This window comes from Plectropomus leopardus, chromosome 1, assembly GCF_008729295.1.
Source record: "Plectropomus leopardus isolate mb chromosome 1, YSFRI_Pleo_2.0, whole genome shotgun sequence".
In the NCBI taxonomy this organism is placed as follows: Eukaryota; Metazoa; Chordata; class Actinopteri; order Perciformes; family Serranidae; genus Plectropomus; species Plectropomus leopardus.
This window is the reverse complement of record NC_056463.1, coordinates 23,835,425-23,849,648: the sequence shown is the minus strand read 5'-3', so window position 1 is coordinate 23,849,648 and position 14,224 is coordinate 23,835,425. Positions and strand designations below refer to the sequence as shown.

The 14,224-nt window shown below is 39.3% G+C and overlaps 1 protein-coding gene across 1 annotated transcript in view; it reads left to right on the top strand.

Moving 5' to 3' along the window:
- LOC121944114 (CUB and sushi domain-containing protein 1-like) overlaps positions 1-14,224 on the top strand; it is a 453,543-nt gene that overhangs the window by 419,005 nt on the left and 20,314 nt on the right. The window contains exons 60-62 of the mRNA XM_042487796.1: positions 939-1,124; positions 5,963-6,139; positions 6,762-6,941. Coding sequence (XP_042343730.1) covers positions 939-1,124; positions 5,963-6,139; positions 6,762-6,941 — 543 coding nt within the window. The remainder of the gene's footprint in view (positions 1-938; positions 1,125-5,962; positions 6,140-6,761; positions 6,942-14,224) is intronic.

The following is a 14,224-nucleotide window of genomic DNA, read 5'->3' as shown; positions in this document are numbered from 1 at the left end:
TACAAACAGAAGAAATTGCTGTAATATGTGACTTATAAACTGAGTGCCTACTGTACTGTATGTAACCTGGCTTGAGCTGCATGTTTAAGGAACAGGCAGGGGAAATGAGGCTGAAGAGTCTTGGTTTAGTTCTCAGGTTGTAAGTGCTGCTCTACAGCAGGCTTACACAGATCCCACAACACTACAACACCAAAACTGATCATTTTCAAAACTCAGCATCAACTGTCTCAATAGCTGAAATGCAATAAGCTTACTCTGCTGGCCTCAAAACAGAACGCTCAGCAGGGCAGAATCCATCCTGCAGCTGAAGACCTCATTGAGATGCAGGGCGCTGCATTTGGAGCTGTACCCTGTTAAACTCACAAATCCCCACCGATGGAATTTAAGCTGCTAAAATTGTGACACGCTCAGTGCTTTTAATGCTAGAACAATTTGGTATAACCTAAATGCAAAGTGCAGTTCCACAAAGTTTGCATGTGTGGGTATGTGCATTTACTACTGTATGTGTGTGTCACTGTATATGGAAGACTGCGTAGGCAAAATATTGGTGTGTTTTCTGTAGCAGAGGTGAGATTACTAACACCACAAACGCTTTTAAGTTGATTTTGTTGACCTGTAGCTTAAATGCATGCCTAAATTTTTAGCACGCCGGCCTCAGAGGTAGACAATCTCTTAGCTCTTTGTTTTACCATTTACTTACATAAAATCACTAAAACCTATTAGGAGACTAATGGACATCACTTGAATGCAGCTGTGGTTCCACATTAACTGTATCGAGTGTATTTGGATTTGCTGTGCATGTGGTTACGTGTGTTTCTATGTTTGGGTCTCATCAGTTCAGGACTGTGTGGGGGTCCTTGTTGCTTCAGTGGTGAGGATGTGTCTGGCTGCCGGTGTGTGTTTGGTACATTAACTTAATGTCTCATTTCTTGCTGTAGGTGTAAGTCCAGGAGTCTGCGGTGACCCAGGGATCCCCCCCCACGGTGCCCGTCTGGGAGGGGAAGAATTTAAAACTAAGAGCCTGCTGCGTTTCAGCTGCGAGGCGGGATATAGTCTGATTGGCTCAGCCGAGAGGACCTGCCTTCACAACGGCACCTGGAGCGGCACACAGCCTGTCTGTCAAGGTGGGGAAGCAAGGCAGTGACTTTATGTGGTTTCTGTGACTATGTGAAATTGACTCTTCTACAGCAAAACAAACAGCAGCAAACTAATTAGCTTTATTTTTCAGAGATAACATTTTTAATTCAATTTTGTTCTGCAGAATAGCATAGCAAAACAAAAAAAAGGATTTCTCCTAGATCCAAAATAGATATTATGAGCTGTTGTGCACTATATTCTATTTATATTTATTCTATTTTATTTTATATATATATTATTGACCCTGTATTATGGTAAAGTAAAAAAATACTACTGGCTTTATACAAGGGACTTAGAGTTGACAACACTGCATATGCTGTCTGTTTAGAAAACATCACACATTGTAATACCAAGTTATCCCTGTCTCATTTGAGGTTACCTTTGGGTCCCAACCCAGATTCTATAAAGCATTGCTATAAAAATAAACATTGCTGTAAAATGAAGCAGTGCAGATTTTGAATAAACCCACAGTGCATTTGTGGCATATGGACTTAATTATTCAGCATTTTATGTGAAAATAAATCAGCACAGCTTCCAAAGTTAAACAGCTTAATCTTTGCTTTGGAGAATACAGTAGCATCAGGCTGCCTGGCATGCTGGTGACAGTAAGCAACTAATCCGTTTCCAAACATAGCTTAAAGCACATTACATACACTGTACACTGTACACTGTACATTATATATACTTTGTAAGTGAAGCTTACACATGCCTGCATTGAGATGGATGTAATTCATAAAATGAAGTATATGTATAGTTCAAAGTATCCTACGTTTATGTTTACTTCAGCTGATTTTTCACCTAATTGCAAATAATAATGATAATAAATAAATAATAATAATAATAATAATAATAATAATAAGCAACTGCCCCTCAACATAAAATTACAGCACTTACACTACTTTTAGAAATCTAATATATTGACAATTATGATGAACTCAATTTTCTCTGCCAGGTTTGGTGTTCAGATGCCCCTTAAATGCCAGAGGACTTTAACTGTGGTTGGATTGTTGTTTTTTCTTCACCAGGTGCTTTGACAGAAAAGCCAAAAATAATTGAAAATGTACCAGCCACAGTAACTGATGGACATTTTTTATCATTTTCCTCTTGATTTATGATTCCAGTGTAGCCGAGTCAGATTTTAGTGGTTATAATAACATAATACATAATGGCCCTCCGAAAGGAAAAGTTTACATAATGTGTAGTTTTATGGAAGTAGCAGTTTTTCAAAAAAAAATCTGGAGATTCGAGTTTATGTGTGTGTGTATGTTTGTATCTGTGTGGCCCAGATACAAAGGATTGAAGTGTGTCACTCCTAACTGACTGAGCTGGATCTTGCACAGTGCTGTGGTAATAAAGTGTGTCCTATACAACAGCAGTTTTCAAAGACACTCTTTAAACCCGTAGGGAGTTTAGGGGAAATTAAAGTGGGTCCCCATAGTGCTGTAGAGACACTGGAAACCTAAGCTGCTGCCTGTGTTACCCTCCCTATTCCCAACTTTGTTGGGTATGCTGAAAAAAATGCGCTGCTGACATTAACTTCATTTTACTCTGATGCAGATTTTAGATTCAGTTAGATAGATGGGCTGTTCTAGCAGTAATTTAAGTGGACAGGGGGAAGACGAGTGAGTCATACTGTACTCTTTTATATTGTTGTATGGCTGTGACCCAAAACACCACCAGTTTACTAAATATAGAGTACTGAGAAGTATGACAGCCCCACTAACTCAAATGAGAAAAAAATAAGCACTGTTTACATGAATAAAAATACTTGCATCTTTTGTTTCAACCGTTTTAAAACGCCATGTATTTTTTATAAATAAGTTCATCTGCTGAATTATATATTAAAAAGTAATGCCAGTATTGACATTTCTAAGAATATTGATAGAAACTCACAATGTGTCGTCATGCCATTAGTCATATTTTCAGATTGTATCTCATTATGGGCGGGGGAAACATAAGCAAGCTATACCTGCTAAATAGGGACTCAAAACTGTAGTGATTTTGTCCAACTTTGTGGACAGTTTGTGTTTGAGACTGTATGACACTGGAATATGACTTTCACCTCTAGTTTGAGTCTTGGTATGCATACATGTACTGAATCACTAACATCGAAATGTAGCCCTGTAGTCTTACCTTAGAGGTGTGTGTCTCTTTTGCGTGTGCCAGCATCACTAATAATTTATGTCTGTCTACAGTTGTTTTTCATTAAGCTAATTGTGGTTAAAAGCTGATTCAGAAAGGAAGAGACATCTATCACTGAGACACAAACACAAAGTAATCCATACACACACACACACACACACACGCATACACACACACACACACACACACACACACACACACACACACACACACACAGGCCTATGTACAGACTGATATCCTGATAACAAACACAAACGGTAAATTAGCCTAGACATACACACGCAGTTTTGCATGATGTGCTCCACCTACACACACTGTCACAAATTCACTCTTGGACAGAGCTTTTAGGTGCCCTAACTAATGAACACCTATCAATAGATGTTTGATTGTTCGAGGCTGCCAGTTGTCATGATCTGATTAGTGAAATGTGCTGTGGTCGGCTGCTAATTCCTGTCTCTTCTGTTAATGTGCTGTGGCAGCAAACTAAAGATCAATGTATCAGACAAGTTTAGAGGCAAAGTCCCTCACTATCTGCATTCTTGTGTCCTCCAGGACAGTTTTGCCTACAATCTACCAGACTGGCAGTGGTTCAAAACAAAGAATGCTAAAGATGGATAAAGGTCCTAGCCTTTGACTCACCAAGAAAAACTTGTTCATGCTTCTCGTCCTGCAAGAAGAAAGGGGAAGCGCTTAGATTCACTCTGAAACAAACAAGGATTTAGGGGCACCAGTTTGCAGAAATTGAATATAATGTATTTTTTTCCTTTTTTTCCTCAAGGTCTTTTAATTACCATTGAAGTCATACAAATACAGTTTACAGAGAGCAACATCAGTTGCACAGAAAATTACTTATTAACAAATTCAGTATGACAAAGACACAAATTAAACAAATGAGAAACAAAACAAACAAACAAAAACATAAATTATACTACATGTAATAAGGGATCAGTATTACAAAACTGCTGTATAAGTAAGTTCTACTTATAGAGTAGCAACTTTTCTCCATGATCAAATGGTTTATAAGGTCTTGAATCCATATCTTAAAGGTATTAGGATTTTAAAAAGCTATCATATTTTTTGCCTGACAACCAAGATGTACATTTTGTGGAGTGACGCCAGTGTTCATAGTTCTGTAGCCATGATGTTTGTCAAAATTAAAACATCCTTGTCCATTTTCAAAACATCCCTCAGTAGTTTGGAGACTGCCACTATGGTCCTTGAGCTGGGAGTCTATGGAACATTGGGTATCCTCATGTTAGAACGCCTCATCCTTCCCTCCGTGTCTAGGCATTTTTCCCACAGACTGGTTACCTCCGTATCGAGTCTTCCAACTTAAATTGATGATATCCACAATATAATCCCCACCTTATTTCTGATATGGTTGTTTTCATTGTCTCCACATCAGAGCGTATTGTTGCAATATTATTTTTGTTCTAACCACTTTTGTTTTAACTGCACGTAGCTTGGATTTGACAGCTTCAAATGCCTCAGCCAGCACAGTCTTTAGCTCTGAACTAAGAGTGGCAATGTCTTCTTTTAACAAGTTGAGGAATTCGACTTTCAGGTTCGCCAACTCCATCTGGCTATCTGGCTGGGTGAATTTACTGCTGCCCCCAGGAGATGAAGCACTTAAGCTTGTGGCTTTAGGCCCAGCAGTAGACGCTCAGCCAGTGAACTTGTATTTTCGCAAACAGCTGGCCATTGGAGTGGCAAAACCAAAACTAAACTAATGAAAGTGTCAATAGCAAGTTTTGAGCAGTATTTTGTAGTCTTTTGCAGGTGTAGAGTGCCTGAACAAAACTTTGTAACTGATCTTTGTAAGTTTCAGCAGAACATGTCAGAAACACAGCCTACTCAACTGCCTGCTCACTAACTCCCCCCGAATATGATGTTTATAACTATGTGTCCATTAGTTTATATTTACCTGAAAATAAGAATTGTTGTGTTTTTGTCACCTTAGAATCAGCTGTTTATATCTACATACGGAGCAGAACTTCTTTATCAGAGTCCGCCATGTTGTACCACAGTAGCCCAGAGCGGACAAACCAAAATCTTCTCCAGATAGAGCCATTCATGTTTTCATGTCTGCAACACGCCTGGCACATAGTAGTTTAAGTTCAGCAACTTTACCTCTAGATGCCTCAAATCCAAACGCTGGACACTTAAAATCAAGACAGCTTTGCGACCGTCTGTGAAGCTTTGGCGACAACTAGTTGGGGTCAGGACCCCCAGGTTGGGAACTTCTGGTAAAGGCCATGAAGATCTTATTTAAACACTGTCGCGTACATATTTCCAGAGCTCATGTCTTGGTGTTGAACAGCAGGCAGAACCACTCAAGAGCTATCCTTGGAGCAGTTTCAGGCTCTGTGCTTTGCTCAGAGGCACTTTGGCGGTTAAAGAGGACGCAGCAGAAATATAACCAGCCTCCTGTCAGCCTCTAGCACACAAAGGGAATACTGTAGATCTGCCATTCAGAGCTGGGAATCAGTCCAACCACCTTTAGTTATTAATCAGCCTCACTACCTCAAGGACACATTTTATGTTATTTCCAGCTGACTCCAGTGATACGCTCATTATTGCAGCCTACAGCTGATCGGCCTTGAGTGACAGGGAGACAGCATTGCTCACACTGATATTATCAGTATGATTAATCACCGCTGTTTAATATTTCCTCAATTCTCAGCTGTATCCTGCGGTAACCCTGGCACCCCAGCACACGGCAGAATTGTTTTCAGCGATGGCATCACCTTCGGCAGCTCAGTGGCTTATGCATGCTGGGACGGCTTCAAAACATCAGGCCTGACCACCAGACACTGCACAACAAATGGGACATGGACAGGACAACCCCCAGACTGCACTGGTAGGTTTAATATCACTACTGTCATTATCAGTGGTAACAGCAGGGGGATGTAGTCATTATAATGAAAATTAAGCAAAGGGCCTCATTAGCTATTGCACTACAAATACTACTGCAAATATTATCAGTGGTGGTGCATGCATAGTGGTGCTGTTTTTAGTAAAGGATCCAAGAGCAGCATAAATTGTGCATGAACTGGGCAACCTGCTGCTGTGCAGATCCAGGCCTGTACATGAGTAAGGTTGTTGTGTCTGAGATCTCAACTTGTGTAGTTAAACAGAGCCAGACAGAGGTTTGGGGAAAGAGAGAAAAAGAAGGTGGAAGGTAGATGAAAAGAAGTTGGGATGTGCTTGAGGAAAGTTAAGAAAGGCAGTCTGTGTGAGAGTTGAGTGGGAGAACGAGGTTAAGGGGCAAGCAAGGAAAAACATTGTTTTTTCAGGTTATGTTAGAAAGCACAGCGAGTTCTAGTTGTAGTAAAAAGATAAGACTGATGTGTCCAAAACTGTTACCGCCTTGTGCACTACTACACTACCGCAGGATAGCTTGAACAACACCATCTGACAGATATTCTGTCTAAATACTGTATTAATTACTTCTCCTGGGAAACTTCTCTCACCTCCTTCAGTGATCACATGCGGGGACCCTGGCCCAGTAGCTAATGGGATATATCTTGGAAGTGAGTTTGCCTTCAACCACACAGTGACCTACCGCTGTAACCCTGGTCACCTGATGGAACCACCTGGACGAAGCGTTCTGCGCTGCACTAAGGATGGAACCTGGAACCAAACCAAACCCAGCTGTAAAGGTGAGAGGAGCTAACATCCCTAAATGCAACTTTCAATTGTAATCATTGACCAGAACAGCAGCTTTTAAGTTTATCTGCAGAGGATGGATCCAGGTCTAGTACAGCATATCAATAAACACTGTGCCCTGTAGATGGATTTGATTGTTTCCAGTCCAAACATTATTTGTTATTTTTAGGCAGATACCAGTATTATTATATCAATGTTTTAAAAGTCAGATCCAAATCTTTTATCTCAGCCACATTTGTGGGGGGAGTTTATGCTGCCAGTGACAGCCATGGCCAGAGGCATTACATTTTCAAGGTGTATCTCAATATCTCAAGCACACCTTCGGGGGGTTTTTCTTCAAATTTTTCACAAATGTTCACTTGAACTGATTCAGTTTTGGTGGTCAAAGGTCACCGTAACCTCATCATGTGTTTTGGGCCATAACTCAAGAATTCATGCATTAATTATGACAACAGTTAATATAAATGTCTAATAGGATGAAATGATGATGTGATGACATTTTATATCCAAAATGTCAAAGGTCAACTTTACTGTGACACCATAATGTTCTGGAAAAACACTTTTCTGGCCTTTACTCAATGCTATAAGTCAGGAACAGAAGGTGAGACATTTGATCAGATATTGCATTGGTAGTCTTTGGTACCCACCTTGATGATTGTATAGATCTTTTGTTCTAGGGTGAAGATGTGTGTAGCGTCCTTGGTTTTACAGACTAGGATGTAATCTGTAACTACAGCTTGACTGGTTCACAGAGACATACAACTAAATGGCAGCAATGCTAGTTTTTTAACATACTGGTTAACACATTTTGCATAAGGTATCCTTAAATTTGTTGGTTTATAGATAGTATTTACGTAGTATATTTATTATATATAATCACTTTAGTCCTTAGAGTGAAAATGGCAGAGAAGCTCACAAAATTGTGAAAAAAAGTGGAAAGAAAAAAGTGAATTATTTTAGTGGATCATAACATATTACGTATGGAATTAATCTCCGGATGCTACGGGTCAAAATGAGAAAATTATTCATTTGGTTTGAGATTTGACAAGGACTAAACTGTGGCCTGCAACAGATGTCAAGGCTTGTTGCTTTTAGCCAAGATGGTTTCTGGAAAACTTGCAGCCAGTGAGGAGTGAGGAGTCAGCAGTCAGTGACAACATGAAACAGTCAATATAACATGTTTTTAAATAACTATGAATCAGTGCAGCCACGAGAAGTCCTTGAGCATTCAGTCAAAAATCTGCACCTACAATATGAGGCTGATTGGTCCGGTAGTTTGTGAAATTACCTGTGGACAGACAGAAACACACACTCACAAACACAAACACACACACACACACACACACACACACAACCAAACGCATGATCCCCTCCAGGTTTACCCCTGGCGGAGATAGTAGGAGTATTAGTTTTTCAGTGTTCAGAGTTGGCACACTAAAATAACAGATTGTGACTTTAACAGTGCATTAGAAGGAGGCCAAGGGAAGATTAACATTGCTCTTTACAGTACCAGAGTGTTAAATTAGAGTTTACTTCATGAAACCTCCTTTTTCACAAACACAAAGGGAGAAATAAAAAAACAAGGCATTAAAATAAAACGATTTCAAGTTTTACAACAGCCAATATTTAGAGTTTAGACTGTGATGCTCAACAACAGTAACAGTGAATATTTCCTGAGCTCCTCCCTCTCATTTCTTTGTATAAGTCCTGCATAGTATATCCTCAAATTTGATTATTTTTATGAATTATATTTGATTTCATTTTTTAAATAAGTACACCAAAACAACATAGCTAAACTAATCAAAAGTCAAACATTGATACATAAAAACCGAAAGAAAATTAAAGCAAATACATTTAAAAAGCAAGAAATTTGCCATGTGCAACTTTTTTAACATTCAAGACTCACTAGTTTGGCTATTCAAGAGTTCTGAACAAAAATATGTACTGAGAGGGAAACTTAACAATTAAAAATAAACTCAAAAACTCAACATGAACAACAAACCTCATGCTATTATCCTTAATTTTGTGATGACAAGTCTTAGTGTGACAGAAATCTCCTAATAGCGTGGTACTCAACAATGCAGGATAACAAGGGCAGTTATTGTTATGGAGCTGTGCAAGTGCTTCAAAAAGGCTCCACAAAAACAAGTAACAATTTAAATAAGAACAACAGCATTTCAGTGCATGCTGGCACACTAAAATAACAGATTGTGACTTTAACAGTACATTAGAAGGAGACCAAGAGGAGATTAACATTGGTCTTTACAATACCAGAGTGTTAAATTAGATTGTTTTTTTTTCCTGAAACCCTTCTTTTTTCACAAAAACAAAGGGGGATGTAAAAAAGAACATATTAAAATATAATGAATTCAAGTTTTACAACAGCCCATATTTAGAGTTTAGACTATGATACTCAACAACAATATCAGGGAATGTTTCCTGAGATCCTCCCTGCCGTGTCTTCCCACAAACAGAAAATCTCCTGCTGGCTCCTGCAGTTGCAGAGGCTTTGAACTGAGATGAAAAACTGAGAAAGCCGGCAGAGAGGCTACTGAGAGGGAACCAGAGAGAGATGCAGAGAGAGGGAAACCAGAGAAGTAAAAGATACTGTAGGTGATAGAGAATGAGTCTTGGGCAGGAAGTTTAAAGGAGAAAATTAGTTTGGAAAGAGGTATAATAGAAAACATTTTGAGAGATGCAGGTAGGAGAAATGCTGCAGGTCCTCTTCTTTTTGTTCCTTTAATATCTGTTCCTCTTTTTTGTCATTGCCCTCTATTGCACTTCACTTTTTCTCCTCCTCTTTAAGTTCTCCACCTTCTGTTCACGTGTTTGTGTTCAGCACTCCTGTTTTCATCCTCTCTATTTTCTCCCACTTCAAACTATCCACAAGTCTTCATTTGATCCTGTTTTGGAACAAGAGCTTCCTCACGCAGAGACATACATGCACTCACAGAAACATATTGAATGAAGGAGTTGTAAGCCATAAAAGTGTAGCTTGACAGGCAGAATGAATCAACTGAGGAAGAAGGAGAGATTGAGCTAGGTAAGTAATGAGGAGGAGGCCTCAGGGAATGACGGAAAAGAGAGAAGGGAGGATAGAGGGGAAGGAAGAATCGAAAGGATGATGAGTGGAAGAAAACATTAAATAACAGAAGTAGGAGACACAAAAAAGACACAAAGACTGAGTAATGCAGAGATTAAGAAAGAAAGAAAATGGGAGGTGGAAAATGAGAGAGCCAAGTGGGGGGATGAAGAGGGAAAAAGGGAGAATGTGATGAGCCATCAGTGGAGCTACAAGGAAAAAAACAATAGCGAAGCAAGTGAGAGAGGGGAAGCGAGTGATGGGAGAAACAAAGAGAGGCAAATCAATACCTGCCCCAAACCTGTAAACACACAGTGAGAAAAGGGATTAAGCCCATAAAATGTGTTGGCTGGCTGAATTGCGCCAAGAGAGATATACCTAAAAGACAAAAGGAGGGAGGGAGCGGCAGTAATGGTGTGAGAAGGAGACCAAGAGAGCAATGGAAGAGGATAAAAGAGGACTGGAGCTGGGACAGAAGGACGAGGAAGAAAGGTGCAGCGTGAAAGAGAAGAAGGGCTGGAGGGAGAAACTGAAAAAAAAGTAGGAAGACAGAGAGGAGGCAGGGGACCAAAGTGTAAGAAAGAACAGAGTGTGGAGACGTGAGAGGAAAGAAGAAAGGGTGGGGAGAGGGAAAGGAGTCAATCGCAGTGACAGAGTAAAGAGCAGAGGTGGGGAAGCAAGCAGGGGTGAGAGTTACTCCTCCAGACTCATGTGAAGCCAGCAGTCTATTCACAGCAAGGGAGACACATATAGAAAATAAAACAGTTCAGAAACCTTCAATTGCAGTTCTTTGGGCATCAGAGACCTGCGGAAATATTGCTCTGGAATTTTAACTGCTCAAGTCAATAAGAGTTTTTTATTCTATTTTTAGACAACTGGAGTTTGATCCATAACAACAGTGTTTCTCTTACAAAATCTAGGCTTTAGAAAACTTTAATGTTCCCACAAGGGTGATCTGTGGTACAGCACGCCAAATTATAAACATAATGTAGACACAATTAAAACACATAACAATAAGACACTAACAAAAGTCCTTGACCATAATCTGTCAAAGAATAAGATACATTTTTGGCATGTCTATGCATAAAGGGATTACTAAGTAGGTTTACCAAGCACAGGCCCAGGAGCCCAAAGTGTTAAGACACATTTATACTCCCTTTGCATATGAAAATAGACATAGATGTGTCAAACGTTGTAAATGTCACAGCCTACTTACTTTCATGCGTCCTTTATGTTGGCATAGATGCATCCCAAAGATGGCACCACAGGTCAGATTCAGAATTTATAGACATAGACGACGTCGGAGGACGTCATAAAAGTGTACCTGTTAACCAACATAGTATGGTGGACTGTGGGGCCATTTAATACATTTTTTTACTATATTGCCAATTTGTTCTGTTTTACCAGTAGCTAGTTTCGTTTAGTTCGGGATCCATTATCTACAGCATAGCTGCAGCTATTCTCACTTGGGTCCACAACAGACTTCATACAGTGACAATGCAACATTATAAAGACCATCAAATCACAAAAACGACGAAAACAAAAACCACACACACAGACACACAAAAAAATCACCTCAAAATAGTACAGACAATACACAATCCTGACAATTCACACCGTATCATTGTAATATAATCCAATCCATTTTCAAGTCTTTGATTAACTGATGTGTAACAGTTCTGCTCATATTAAAGTCCCATTGCATTTTTTTAAACATACTATGGTCCATTTAATTTCAGTATTTGTAGTATAGCAGTGCTCCAGTTAATGATTTAACTGCAATTGAAAGCCATAAATGAAATTATGAACATTAAAAATAATCAGCTTTGCTGTGTATACAAAAACAGTAGCTTACATGCATTGTTTTACTGCAGTATTCAGTAATCAGCAACATTAAACATTTAAATGACTTATACGTCTCCTACAGTCATATCTCTCTTGGAAATACTACATAGTCCCTACAATCCTTGATGGTACTTCTCAATTTTTGTCCGTAACCGTAAGCTTTTAAAAAATGTACAGAAATATGGACAAAATGAATGCAGAGTACAGACAGGGGGCCCCATCCTTGTCTGTTGATCTAGCTAATGTTGACAATAATTGAACTCTTAGGGGGCCCATGGCCTTCATCAGCAAAATGTCACACGTTACCAACCAAGATGAGACTTAAAATAGCCACAAAGAGACACACAGTAATTACAAAAACAGTCAGAACAACCACAGAGTGACACAAATCAAACCAAAACAACACACAAATTTACCTCAAAGAGACACAAATAGCCCAAATTATGAGTAACATAAAGAAAGACACCAAACAACAACCAAAAAATAAGGGGAAAAAAATATATTGGGGGGGGCCCCCAACCACACACGTTGCCCTACTGCAGCTTGTTATTTTGGGTTACTGCCATAGGAATAAATTACTTTTTCCTACTTGGGTGGTTCTGATCTGAGAATATCTGTATCTGCAAGCTGACAGGAGTGTCTGTGTGAGATGTATCCAGGCGCGGACGTTGTCTGCTTTTTCTGTCTGCCTGGTCAGGTACAAGTGGTGCAAATCAGACTGCTGCACTCCCATGATCTTCCCACACATCTTAACCATTCTTCATAGTTTGCTTCTGTGACTGATTTGGGATTTCCATACCAACAATCAATGCAACAACAATGGATGCTCTCAAACTGAGATGCTGGTGGCTACAGTGCAGGTCCCAAAAAGAGGTAGCGCTCGTTCAATTATTAATTAAAATTCCCATTAGCTGTTGGCGAGCCACCAGCAGTTGTTCCTGGGGTCACACAACATAAAGTCAATGCACAGCATGCTTTAAGAAACTGGATTTGGCATCGACTTGTGTGCAGGTGTGTAGATTCTGGTAATGGGACTAAAAATGAGTAGAACACGTTGTAGGGTGGAGAGAAACAACATGGGAAAATGAAAGACTTTTCGTGTGTCTGGGAGGATCACTTTGGGGAGATGCAAGGCTTCTTCAGGACACTGCTGACATACAAAGCCAGAATTAGTCAACTGATTAGTTTGCTGCAAGAAACCAGCAGTTGCCTGGAAACCCCGATGTTACAAACAAAAGCTATTTTTTCTAGTTCAAAACAATTTTTTGTTAATTGCACTTCTGCATCCAAAAGACTGGTCATAATGAAACAGAGAAACAGAAAAGAGACTGAGAAAAAAAAAGATTAAACATTGGCTCAGAGAAAAACAAAGTCAAGAATTGAGGAAGTAATGCAAAATATAAAAACAGAGAATAGTTAGACATTGAAAGAAGGAAGCTGTCCATATGGAGTGCATATTTAGAATCTCTAGTGAAGCATACAGTACTTGTTATATTACTGTCTATTGATCGATTTCAGTGTGTGCTTATTGCTGCATTTACTCTGTATACACCACGTATGTGTTGTCTGTTTGTGTATCTGTGTGTGTCTGCCTCTCTCTGTGTGTATGCTTGTGTGCACTGTATATCATCATAGCAAAGTGAATGGAGCATGAAACCATCTGTCTCCTGGTTAGATGAGAATTACACTGACTTTATTAGATGTTTGAAACCATGCAGATGGTTATCATTATCTTAGGGAGTTAGGCACACACACATTTAGGCATGCACACACACAGATGTTTATCAGGGTGTTATGAAGTTTTATGCATAGACGTCTATGCTCATATAACACTTGCATGTATGACCACGCACACAGTCGGCTTCTTAAAATCTTGTGAAGCTGGTGTCACATCATTATGCATTAACGGTATGTTTTATTATGATTATAGATAACAGATGCTTTAAATGAATATTAATTGATTTGATCAGCTGTACCATATGATATCAACATTGGTTATGTTCACTTGCAGTTATGACAATCTCAAAGTAGCTGAAGGTTTGTGTGAATAATTAGCATCACATAAATAGCAATCCCACATAGTGCGTCTCAAGTATAAATTATGCATTTCTTCCTAAAATCCCCAATGTGGGACACTGTTTCAAAAGAAGAAGGTTGATGGAAAAGTTGTCTTGTGAATAATATTGCTAGGATTTCATTTAACAGACTTGAAAAAAACAATATCACAGTTCACTCCCAGTTACCAGAGTGGAAGCAGAGATGCCACCACAGACAATGCACAAACCCCAAATGCCCTTTCTGAAACTCTCAGTCCATATGGTCATCATGTTTTTTTTTTTGGTTAAGCAA